Source organism: Laccaria bicolor, genomic scaffold (assembly GCF_000143565.1).
Source record: "Laccaria bicolor S238N-H82 LACBIscaffold_1 genomic scaffold, whole genome shotgun sequence".
NCBI classification, from domain to species: Eukaryota; Fungi; Basidiomycota; class Agaricomycetes; order Agaricales; family Hydnangiaceae; genus Laccaria; species Laccaria bicolor.
The window spans coordinates 1848397-1859989 of NW_001889872.1; the positions used below are offsets into that span (position 1 = coordinate 1848397).

General features: G+C 49.4%; 5 protein-coding genes across 5 annotated transcripts; 2 read left to right on the forward strand and 3 right to left on the reverse strand.

The window, feature by feature from the left end:
• Window positions 1–701: 701 nt before the first annotated feature.
• Window positions 702–2592, forward strand: LACBIDRAFT_301408 (uncharacterized protein; the record flags this gene model as incomplete). Its single annotated transcript, XM_001873479.1, has 8 exons — window positions 702–827; window positions 880–926; window positions 976–1043; window positions 1099–1565; window positions 1624–2001; window positions 2062–2242; window positions 2300–2486; window positions 2541–2592. The coding sequence occupies 8 exons, from the start codon at window positions 702–704 to the stop codon at window positions 2590–2592; spliced, it is 1506 nt and encodes a 501-aa protein (XP_001873514.1).
• A 224-nt stretch (window positions 2593–2816) lies between these two features.
• LACBIDRAFT_301409 (uncharacterized protein) lies at window positions 2817–4355 on the reverse strand (the record flags this gene model as incomplete). Its single annotated transcript, XM_001874100.1, has 3 exons — window positions 2817–2960; window positions 3019–3655; window positions 3712–4355. The coding sequence occupies 3 exons, from the start codon at window positions 4353–4355 to the stop codon at window positions 2817–2819; spliced, it is 1425 nt and encodes a 474-aa protein (XP_001874135.1).
• A 477-nt stretch (window positions 4356–4832) lies between these two features.
• LACBIDRAFT_149014 (uncharacterized protein) lies at window positions 4833–5471 on the forward strand (the record flags this gene model as incomplete). Its single annotated transcript, XM_001873480.1, has 2 exons — window positions 4833–4967; window positions 5235–5471. Coding segments are annotated over 2 exons (372 nt in total), but the record flags the coding sequence as incomplete, so codon positions are not given.
• Window positions 5472–7495: 2024 nt separating this feature from the next.
• LACBIDRAFT_301412 (uncharacterized protein) lies at window positions 7496–8073 on the reverse strand (the record flags this gene model as incomplete). The annotated part of the gene is made up of 1 exon (XM_001874101.1): window positions 7496–8073. One exon carries the CDS (start codon window positions 8071–8073, stop codon window positions 7861–7863), a length of 213 nt encoding a protein of 70 aa, XP_001874136.1. The 3' UTR covers window positions 7496–7860.
• A 1921-nt stretch (window positions 8074–9994) lies between these two features.
• Window positions 9995–11144, reverse strand: MCR1.2 (NADH-cytochrome b5 reductase; the record flags this gene model as incomplete). Its single annotated transcript, XM_001874102.1, has 7 exons — window positions 9995–10149; window positions 10213–10299; window positions 10354–10544; window positions 10608–10653; window positions 10706–10757; window positions 10809–11015; window positions 11064–11144. Coding segments are annotated over 7 exons (819 nt in total), but the record flags the coding sequence as incomplete, so codon positions are not given.
• Window positions 11145–11593: the final 449 nt, after the last annotated feature.

An 11593-nucleotide genomic window follows, 5' to 3' on the forward strand; every position in this document is an offset into this window, starting at 1 on the left:
TATTTTCAAGGGTATTAGCTTGGTATTAGCCATTGCGATCTGAATTCGAAAGTGCGGCAAAAACCACGAATATGTAAACCAACAGGGCTGAATGCGAAGTTGACAGTCTGAGAACGTACAAAACCAAATAACGTTAACCAAGCTATTCCAATTCGGAATGATAGTTTCTTTTGACGAAGGATTGACAATTGTGGTAGTACCAGGTAGTACCAGAATGATCCTCACTCTTTGGTGGAAACGGAGAAAGGGTGTGACAGGGCGCTAACTGGGTGTCACAACGTTCTGTCACTTTGGCAGTATTTCTCTTTTATATTCGACTACATAGCACATCCAGCGGGAAGAATGTTGGTGGAACTATACTTGCCGTTGACGATATCTGACGGGTCTACTTGACAGGGACGACGACGACGATTTCTTATATGGAGGTCCTTCAGGGCTAAACAGTCGACCATCAACTGCTGGTAAGACTTCAGTTGGAACTCATTTCGTGTTGGCTCGATGGTTTTATTTGCAAAAAAGAGGCGCTTTCTCTGTCATTTTACTATTCTTCTTGCCCAATAACATGATTTTGACACTTCCTCTGCTTTGTGCGTGAATTAGCACCCAAGCCGTGAGTCTTCGTCAATCACAGTGCACGCGTGCAACATTGAACGTATCCGATACTTTTTCTAGCATACCACTCGACACCCCGCAATCATCAAATGGGCTTTCGGTTGCATTCCTTGAAGAACAAGCAGAACAGGCAGAAGGAGGTTTTGAGGGACAGCACCTTCAAGAGGAAAACGATGATGAGGGCGAGGAAATGGAGGACAGCGAAGAAGATGTGGGTGACGTTTCCAACATCAACATGGGAAGTGGTTTGCTTAATAAATTGTTCAGGACATCGAATTCGTGATGGACGTGCCGAATCGGTCACTCGACTTTCGGTATAATCTTGGACTTCGTATGTCTTTGCCAATTAACGCGCATTTCTAGGCAAGGTTCAGGGAGACCGGCAGCAAATCGGTCTACTAGCGCGACAATACCGCCTACTCAACCTAAGGGTTTGTTTCTAAATTAATCTTGTAAAATATCCCATTGATAATTCCTTAAACGTAGCCCCCCAACCCCAACCTTCACTGACAACGGAGTATACTCCAATACAGCGAGGAGGTGTCACTCCAAACGCATCATTTACTACACCCTCCGCATCAGCACCTCAACTTAACGCCGCACCTCTATCATCTGGCAGTTTGACCGCACCCAGTGCGATTCTTGCTTCGACCGCCCAGCCATCCTCTGAACCTGCTGCAATTCAAGACGATGGGGTCGACCCCTCGACGTTGCCTCCTGTAACAGCACCACCCTCCCATCCTGCAATTGATCCCACAGCTACGGGCGTGTTTGATGGACGGTCAATCCTTGAGGTCGACTTGAACGCAATGGCAGACAAGCCGTGGCGTCGACCTGGGTCGGACATCAGCGATTGGTTCAACTATGGCTTTGACGAGATCTCATGGGAGGCGTACTGTTACCGCCGGCGCGACCTAGGGGAATTGGCCAACGTGCTGAAGACTAATGTTATCGTGAGTTTCTCGCAACATTTTTTGACTGAAGATTTCACTAAATGCAAACGCCACACAGAACTTTGCTGGCATGCCAGAAGACCAGCTGACCGCACTTCCGCCAGAGGTGCGAACGATGGTGATGACGGGCGCTACGACGATGATGAACGGCGCAGGACCTGGGATGATGGGGCCGGGGGTGATGATGGACATGTCTGGTATGATGGGCCCAATGAGCATGGGCATGAATGGCGATATGAGCATGGGTGGGGCAATGATGCAGGGTATGATGCAGGATGGCGGGCAAGGGCAACAGCAAGGCGTCGGCATTATTCAAGGAAGTGGGACTCCAGAACAAGGGGCTGGAGCGGTGAGTATGATGCAGGACGGGTTCAATGCTGGAGCTGCTGTAGGTGGTATGATGAATATGGGTATAGGTGGGGAATATGGGATGCAGGTACGTCCATGTCTTTTACTCTGTGCTTGAGAATAACCATGTTTCTATCATGACGTGCAGGAACAAAACACGATGGTGCAAGAGTTGTATCCCAATATGCAAGGATCGCAAACCGTTACACCAGCACCTGGTGCAGGACGTGGTGCCGCACAAATACCATTCCGAGGTAGGGGTGCCCCAGGCTTGCGGGGAAGAGGCTTCCCCGGAAGAGGTCGTGGTCGGGGAGGATTATATGCGGATGGTATGCATTTTCCTCTTGATCTCATATTGCTCCTAAACAATTGAGCTGTGTTTCCAGCTCCTCCACCAGTGCCTGTGCGACCTGCCTCTCCACTCCCACCTGGAGTGCCCACGGGACCTCGTAATCAAAACAAGTACAAGGATCGAGATGGCAATGCACCAGCTGTGGATGGCCTCGATTATGGAGGTGGTAAAGAAAGCAGGAGGACACCGAGTGGTGAGCCTGAGGAACGCAGTTCCAGCCGGTGAGTGTTTCGTCTTTGCGCGCAGCGTGAATCAACTGAGAGTTGTCATGTTAGGAAGCGGAGGAGCTCGCCTGGGCTTGATGATCGAGGCTCAAAACGACGCTGAAGGGATTGTCCTTCTTCGCATCTACTGCATATATCCTCGCTACTTAGTACTACCTGAGCTATTCTATTCGACTTTCTTTCGATATTTTCACTAAGGAAAACGCGAACTGTCCGGCGAAGGGCGATGTCCAACTTTTTTTTGTCATGGTGAGCAGGGAATACAGAGTTATGAGCGAAGATGCTAGAATAAGTCTTGTCATATGTAGAATAATGGATGAACGACGATTATGCTCCTTTTGCAGATCTTCCGCCTGCTGGTCTGCGTTTGCCTCCTCGGCCCGACCTCTTCGTGTTTCGCTTGTTTTTGCAGGTTTCACAGAACCAACGGCCTTCAGGCGGTACAGCCAAGCCAATGCATGCAAGATGAAACTGTTGGCAGATGTCGTTTGACGGTGTTTCTAAGCAAAGCAGAGGGAATAGAACTTACCCATTCCCTCTCACAATTCCCATCATCGCAAGCAATCATTTCGCCATAGCTAACTCCATCACAGAAGCAGTACGTCCTGCCATCGTCATTATCCGCATCAGCATCCCCACCCTCCGTCGCTGCTCCGTCTGTGCCCACTGCTGGCTCTGGAGGAATGTTAGGAACATTGGTAGCTGCGGAATGAATAGACGTGCTGCGCCCAACGGGCATCCCAGGCCCTTCAAGCTGCTGGGGGTGCGGTATTTGCCAGTCTTGGTGATGATTCACTATTGCCGCGTGATGCATATCATACGCGTTAATGACATGTGAATGGTGACCGCCATTCGCAGGCTCATTCGGCGCGGTTTGAGTTTGGTAAGGCAGTGGAAGGGAGGGGTGGGAGGAAGAGGACGGCACGGCGTTGTATGCATCTCGTCTTGAACTGGTCTCGTGTGGGGAGGGGTATTGCTCAATGGCGAGGGGTGTGGGGTTCCGGTTGGAATTGACGTTACGGGCAGCGCGTTTATTAGTTGCGGACGCGGCGTTATTGCTCCGTGTGGCGTTGTGACTTCCTCCACGGGCGTTGTGGGTAGCCTGGGATGGGAGATGGGATGTGACAGACACGAGAGATTCGGATGGTGAAGGACCACGTTCGGTTCTAGATGGAAGTACGTTAGTGCATGCTGGAATGAAACAGAGTTGTGTACCACAAACTTTTTAGCCCGACCGTTAGTGCGTCCTCGAACATTGCCATCGCCCACTCGGTCTTTTTTAGGTGACTTCATCACGTCGATTTCCTCGTCCTTTGCGACCCGTTTCCTTTTGGCTGGACTGGGATCTGGGTTGGATGCAACCAACAGAGAGCCAAACCCACCACGACGCCTTCGCCCTGGTTCCAGTGAAGCGACTGGCATGAAAGAACGCACTGCAACGTGAGGGTACACAGTTTTCCTGGTCAAAACCGAAGCATCGAAGCCGGGCAGGTGCTCGGATAACGTTCGAAGATGATTGGAGTGGGCTTTGAGATTGTCGGCCGCTTGACATGCAACACGAATCTTATCCTCCCCTCCCAGCTTCAGGCGGTTGGCCTCCTCTGCTATCTCAGTCAAAAGCCATAACCGGTCTTCTTTTGGCGCCACACCCTGCTCAATCATGAGAGTGAGGGCACGTATTTTTGATGTTATTGAGATCATGGAGGAAGAGAGAACTGCATCGAGTTCTCTCAGGTCGGCAAAATTTCGAGAAAGGTCGAGGGGTAGGGAGTCGAGGGTATGTGTGTACTCGGTTAACAAGGCCAGTGAGTGGGCCGTCGTCAGTTGGGCGGAGGGGTCAGTGGCCTGTAATCTTGGGGGAACCATGATAAGCGATGACGGGCTCGTCGTTAAGGATGGCGACGGGGGCTAACGAAGCAGCAGCACTGTGTTTAGCGCCGGCCTGAGGAGAGGTCACCAGACCATTCACCTTCGGCAAACGCGGGCCGCCGCAGCGGCACGTGCCAAGCTTATTTAAGCGGAAATTGAGAGGTGGCATGGTCATTGTTTCTTCGTTCATTCCACAACGTGTGAATATACAACTCCTCCGCTGCCCTCATCGTCCGCCACTGGAATTATCGTTTTTGCGTAAGATCCTTGACGTCTTTAGCATCGTTCGGTTCCACACAGTGTCCGATGTCTTCCGTGTTCACTCAGACTCTGTACGGACAGCCATCTTATAGCGGTCCCAGTTTTCCTGCTCCGCTTCCTCCCCCTCCGATGATGCCTTCTGGTTATCCTCAGTACCAGTACCAGTATCACCAGCCTCCAGCACCCGTTTTCCTTGACCCCATCGCGTTTCGCAGAGAGTTTGCCAGCCGCCTTTCCCAGCTGACGGTCAACTCTAGGCCCATCATCCAGGAGCTATCGCTTCTCGCTCAAGACTATTCTCGTTATGCAGACACCGTGGCGGAACTCATTGAAGGACACATTCGACGGGTGAGTGTTGATTCATTGGCGATTATTCTCTTTACTCGTATCCGCTGGATCAAGGGGTACAACGGGGATCTCTGGCTTAGCCGTTTGTCTTTTGTATACCATGTATATGTAGTCCTTTGTACACCTGAGCACAAAGACTGTCTGAGTTGCCCGTCGTCGCCTGCGTCGACCGCCCTTCTCTGCGATCCTCTCGACTCATTTTTTCTGATTATCTTCCCGTTCCGTGGATTGATGACTAATAGTTTCTATTTTGGTTCTCTTTCTCAGGTACCTTCCTGGGCGAAGCTGCCTGCCTTTTATCTGCTCGATGCTATCTCAAAAAACTTCTTCGAACCATACGCCCGTATCTTTGCGCCCTTCGTCGTCTCACTCTTCCTTCAAACTTACTCCCAGGTCGATGAACCCACCCGCGCAAAAATGGAAGAAATGGTCTTGACCTGGCGCACAGGTTCTCCGTCGCGATTTGAGCTTTTTGGTGCACAACATCAGCTCTCTATCGAGCAGGGAATATGGGGTGATGGCGGCAGTGGCCACGTAAGTTTTGTTAGCTTCTGTAAAGTGATCAACATAATTCATGATATTTGTCTAGTCGAACGGCAGTCAGATAACGAGAGCCCAAGTCCTCAGCGAACTTCAGTTTGCGCTCGGCCAAAAGGAGCGTGCATATCAAGCCAACCCATTCGACCCAAATGCGCAAAACCACATCGCCATACTGCAACAGGTGGGACACCTCCCATCCGCTCCTGCATACACCTCTAACTCTTCCTCACAGTTGAGAAAGTTGGTGGAAACTGGCGTTTCACAGACGGAACTTCAGCAGATATTGAATCAGCTCCGCAGTCTCATTCGTAGTACAGTACCGCCACCGCCTCCTGCCCCTGTAGTTCCACCCCCGTCGTTGCAGTGGCAAAATCAATCATTTGCAGGTCCAAGTCGGCCGACGCCACCCATTGCGCCTTACCAGACGAATCAACCTCACCCGTCTGGTTCCAACATCAAGACGGAAAGTCTTCCAGCTATGTTGCCACCCAGCGTCCCAGCGCTCCAGGACATCAACAAGCTTCTTTCACTCGTCAAGGCCGGCGTCGTTTCCTCCAGTTCGACACCGAACAACTCGACACCTCGCGGCGCCGGCGCCTCGCATGAAAAACGCTCTCCGACCCCAGAAACAATCGATCTCAGTCGAGAAGGCAAACGTCAATACAGAACGGCTATCCTCGCTCAAAAAGTCAAGCTCACAAGCTCTGATATCTTAAGGTTAGTCAACAATGCATCTTGCCGATTGCCCTGCATGCTGACGCTTGACGTAAGGACACGGCCTCGGATCGTAGACTTTTTGTATCATCGACTCACTTCCCAATGCAAGCAATGCGGAGTGCGCTTCTCAGGTACCCCAGCCGGGAAGAAGGAAATGAATGATCACCTAGATATGCACTTTAGACAGAATCGTAAGGCTGATCAGAATATTGGTCGGGGTCATAGCAGGAGCTGGTTCACGGGTATTGAGGTGAGTTTGATATATCATTTATCGTTCAGAACAACAACTAACACCGGTTCTGTAGGATTGGATTCATGACTCGTCTGATATGAAAGGCAAGGGTCGAGCAGATGGATTACGCTTAAATGCTGAAGCTGCTGCTAATGCTGAGAATGCGAAGCGCGATGCTGAACTGCGAGCCCAATATGTTGTTGTTCCTTCTGGTGATGAAGCTAAGCCTATATCTTGTCCAATTTGTAAGGAGACCTTGAAGTCGGAGTTCCTGGAGGATGACGAGGACTGGGTTTGGAAGAACGCTGTCATGAAGGATGAACGGGTTCGTGTGCTCTCTTCCCTGTGTTCGTCGACTCGACCTGACACCGAAGTTCGTCGTCAGGTGTATCATGCAACGTGTCATGCAGAAGCCTTAACATCAACGAACACTTTAGCAGCACGCTTGCGCACTGAGATTGCTAATGCTAGCCGCGGTACCACCCCAGAGCTGTCGTCGTCGGGTCCTATACGTTCTACAACTTCAAAGTCGCCGCCCCTCTCCCCGTTAAAACTTGGTGGCACAAAACGTAAGGCTGATGACTCGGAAAGTAATGTGGAAGACGAGGCCACTGGTACCCCGCCCCTTAAGAAACTTGCGCTGTCGATGGCGGCGAGCTGACTGATTTACGACTCTCTTGGATAATGCATCAACTCATTCATCGTTTCGTGGAAAGCCATTTCAATCATTCATTATTGCATCATTATCAGCATTTACTACCGTAACATACATAACATTGTATCGATATGTAGACAAAACAAATTTCATTATTCGAAACAACTTGCAATTGTCAACGTGAGGCCTGAAAGCATTTCGAGCGGATGTTCGTACAAAGCTTGTTTGATAGGTACGTACCCGCAGTTCGAACAACTCCCGCAGATACAACGCGTTGATATCGAGAGGTTGCACGGTATATTACAAGTGCATAAAAGCAGACTATTACCTGAGGTTTGAGATATCTTTCATAGAACAACTAACGAGTGCTCAGTTGGGTCAAGGTTGGTGTAATCAGATTTAAATTCGATTCAGACCCTTGCAAAGGGTATTCTGTTGGTCAAGATACATGGCAAAAGAAAGAGAGGTATTGATACAGTAGGAGGTGATCTATGCTTGGAATAAGATAATGCATGCAGGTGGATGGGTGTGGGTAGATAGGTGACAGGACGATAAAAATAAAAAGGAGGGTGTGGGTGTAGACCTGTGTGGACAAAGCGACCTTCCCGGAGATGTGGCGACGCGCCTAGGTAGTTGAAGGTGGGCGCGCGTTGTGAAATGAGGTATTCGTGTTCTCGCTCTCAAGAAAGCACACATGGGCCAAGAAGTCTGCGGTTCCTGACTCGAATTTGTGAGGGCCAATTAAGGCGTCATAAGCCAAAGAACCTCTTCAGCCCGCCCTTTCCGCTCTGGTAATGCTGACCCTGGGGCTTTTGGGAGGACGAGGAAGGGTTGAACGCGGTGTACATGCTGTGGGCCTCCCGAGGGTTCTGATAGAACGATCCAAACGCATTGGGGGAAGATGACCCAGAGGGGAAGAAACCGTGGGTGGGCGAGGCGGGAGCGATTCCGTAGGAAGGCATTATGTGTTTAAAGAGGCGTTACGAGAGGGAGTGATGATAGATAGGATGGTGGTATTAGCGACGCGGTACGTGTATCGACGCGAATTCAAGCTTGATGTGGAGGCGCGGGAGCGACGGTGGTGTGTTCGTTATTTTTGGACGATGAGAACAGCTGTGATGCTGATGAGGGGTTCCCCATTGTGCTCGAGGTTATATACGACGCGCCGGAGGAGCGGTGTCCTAGCGATGGACAAGGTAGCATCCAAGTTGGGAGGGGCCTTGTCCGCGTTTGGAAAAGATGAGGAGGTGAGATGCCACGTGTGGCGCAATTGCTTTATCTGGCTTGAAAGGGAGAGCCAAAAAGGGTTATAAGGACCCTGCAAAAAAATAAGATTTCGTATGTCACAAACTTCAATTGAATTGGAATTGAACTTGGATTCTATTCGGATTCTGTTCTTCCAATTTGCGAAGAAGGATTGGCGAGAGAGGGAGTTTTGTACTTCAGAGTGCCTTGTCTTCTTTTGTACAGGGACTTGTCATTTTCCAGTGTAGACAAATGAGTGACGCGACCCTCGTCCTGTGGCTCGATTTTTGAGAGCAGGAAGTGACATCAATTGGAAATCTTGATCAGAACTCACTTGACTTTCACACTCTTCAATTTCTTGCACACGTGACAAACTCACGACAAAGGAAGTGGACGCGTCATGATTCAGGGGGCTGGCAACAGTGGGGTGGAGGAAGCAGGGCCAGCAGCCGAGTTTCAGCTAAGGACAATGGAATAGGTGATACCAAAAATTTCAACGGTGAGATCGACAGTGAAAGTGGACAATGTCGCAGGCATGCATTGCTAGGGGAGATGTCATTTGATAAGAAAAGGAGGAGCTGATCCTTCGTTTCGACGAATAAAAACCATTGACTGTGTCGTCCTTGTGCCAGCATTCCTTCGCGGTAGAAGTTAGCATACAATACGGTAGGTAAAATGAATAAAAACCGCACATCTTTCAAGAACCACATCATGAACACAGATGGCAGCCAATTCCTCACTTACGAAGAAATCGATCCAGGACCCTATCACAGAAACGTAAGTCCCACCATCCTTCAAGGGTTGAGCTCTGAAGGATGTCCAGGTGTAAGGCCCAGTTAAAATCTGCAATCCCGGCTGTTCAGCAGAAAAACTTTGAGCTACATTCCAGACAATCCGTACTTGCCTGAACTCAACTGAGCGCTTTTGCGTTGTCTTGAACAGGACAAAACGCCTCCTCAGATTGTAAGCGCCCGCCGAAACTCTACCGTTTTTCGATGAGGCTGTCCAACTCTTTGGTTGAATCCAAGTCATCGTTTCAAACTGACTGTGTCGCGCATGACGCCCTTTGAGCTGACGTCGTACCCGGATCCTACAGCTGCACAGCCAGCTACACAGCCGCCTTCCTGTAAGTTGGAAGTCACCGATAGCTATTGAGAATGACATGACACGGATTGTATCATTGATTGACGCCATGACGCAATTGATAGTCCAGCTACATCATCGATGGTTGCCCCAAAGGTTAATAGCCTAACTGTTTTCAGAACAGATCGAATAAACCACGTTATCGATGCGCAAAAGAGTTTGAGGATTTGCAACACTGGATCGGGATGACAGTGATTGTGGATATACCTGTGTAAAAGCTTCAAAGATTTGCGTTGACCAAAAATTGGAACTGAAATCTGATGATATCATTAGACAGATATGTTAGCAGTCGTACTCCAAAAAGCTCTACGTTGAAGATCTAAAGCATCTCACAAGGAGGTGAATCTATGGGATATCATCTCCTCCTTGTCTTCGTACTAGTCCTTGTGAATTCCAATGGTGTCCTTGTTTCCATTTGTAGAGATCTGGTCGCGGTATTGTGTCAACACAAACACCAGCGTTCAGAACTTGTAGACCTGTCAACGCGTGGATTCGTCAGCAAGATGTTGCGTTGGAACTTAAGAGTGGTGGGAGAAAGAAATAACAGACCTGATCTTCGGTATATCCCAGTTCCTTGAGGATACCGCCAAGTTCACCTTGCTTCATACCGGCTTTCTTTCCGGCGAGCGAGGCCACTTGTGGTGGGGGGCCTGTTCATAAACGAGCAAGGTTAAGTTTTGCCGTGTAGAAGAAATTCCGACGGAACAACGCACCACAGACAAAGACCTTGACTTTGTCACCGAGCGTTGCGGGTGGGACGTGTTGCTTGACAATCTCCGAGGAAATGTACCCAGTAGGCCCTGCGAAGAGAAGGTTCGAATCGCTAGCGAAATGAAAGTGATTGCGGAACGTACCAGTCCAGGTCTCGCTAGGCTTGTCAAGAATGTATACAACGTCAAACTTCTTGGGGTACTTCTGCTTCAGCGCGTCGAACTCTTCACGGAGGAGGATATCTTGTTCAGTCACGTTGGAGAACAGGAGCGTGAATTTAGTCTTGTTATTCTTGTCCGGGAGAGCGTGATTTAGGATTTGGTAAAGAGGGGTGCTAACGAATGAAAATGAATTTAGTTGGCCTTGAAATGAATTCCAGAGAGTCAGAGACGCTTACATTCCGCTGCCTCCGCCGATCAATGCAACTTCCTCGAATTCATTAGCTGGGTATGAGTAAGTTCCAGACCGTCTTAACGCCACTGAAGGACTACAAACCTTTGTAAGGGAACTTGGCGATGGGGCCCTTCATCGCCAGGGTATCACCTTTCTGCAAAATTGTGATGAGGTCAGCAAATATGGCTGATTAAGAAAGAGCGACTTTGAGGTTGAAAATATGTTTTGAGGCGTTCCCGTTCTCGTAGCGTTTAACGAGGAGAGTGAGTTCACCCTTAACATCGGGTCCGGAGATGGGAGTGTAGGGACGGATGATGGGTTTGCCTTTGGCATCCTTCAAGGTCTCTGGGTCAGAGCTCTTCACAACCAGACACGACGCGACGGGGATCAAAGAAGCTTCATCTTTGGGCAGCTCGAAGATGAACCTTGAATGAAGACAACTTTAGAGTCATTCTCGCACGATGCTCGTACAATAAACATACTTGGATGTATTGTGGTTGTATGGTTCAGTTTTCTTCAGTTTAAAGTCGATGAACTGCTCTGGGTTAAGCGGGCTCTTCTCCTGCTTTGGGGCGAAGGTCTTAGCATTGTGTTCAAGATACCAATATCCGGCAGCGGATACCACACCAGTACCCAGAAGCCAGAAAGGTAGGTTGGAAGCCTTCTTGGGTGTCGGGGCTGTTGAGTAGCTGCGTGTACCAGCAACCTGTGACAATGTTAGCTGACATTCTCATTGAATATAGGCTACGTACGAATGAACGAGCAACAGCGCCTCTGATGAACGACATGGGTGAAGACGGTTGACCAAGTTCAGGCAAATTATTTCCAAATTATTTCTCATGTTTACTAATTTTTTGTCACACGAGGTCAGGGTAAGTGCGTCATCGAAAGGCACGCTCGCTTTGCCCTTCTCGAGCCTTCTCGCCGTCGAAATTTCTCGAAATACCCATAGATATCAAGTGTTTACAATTTAGATACGTGAAATGAGGT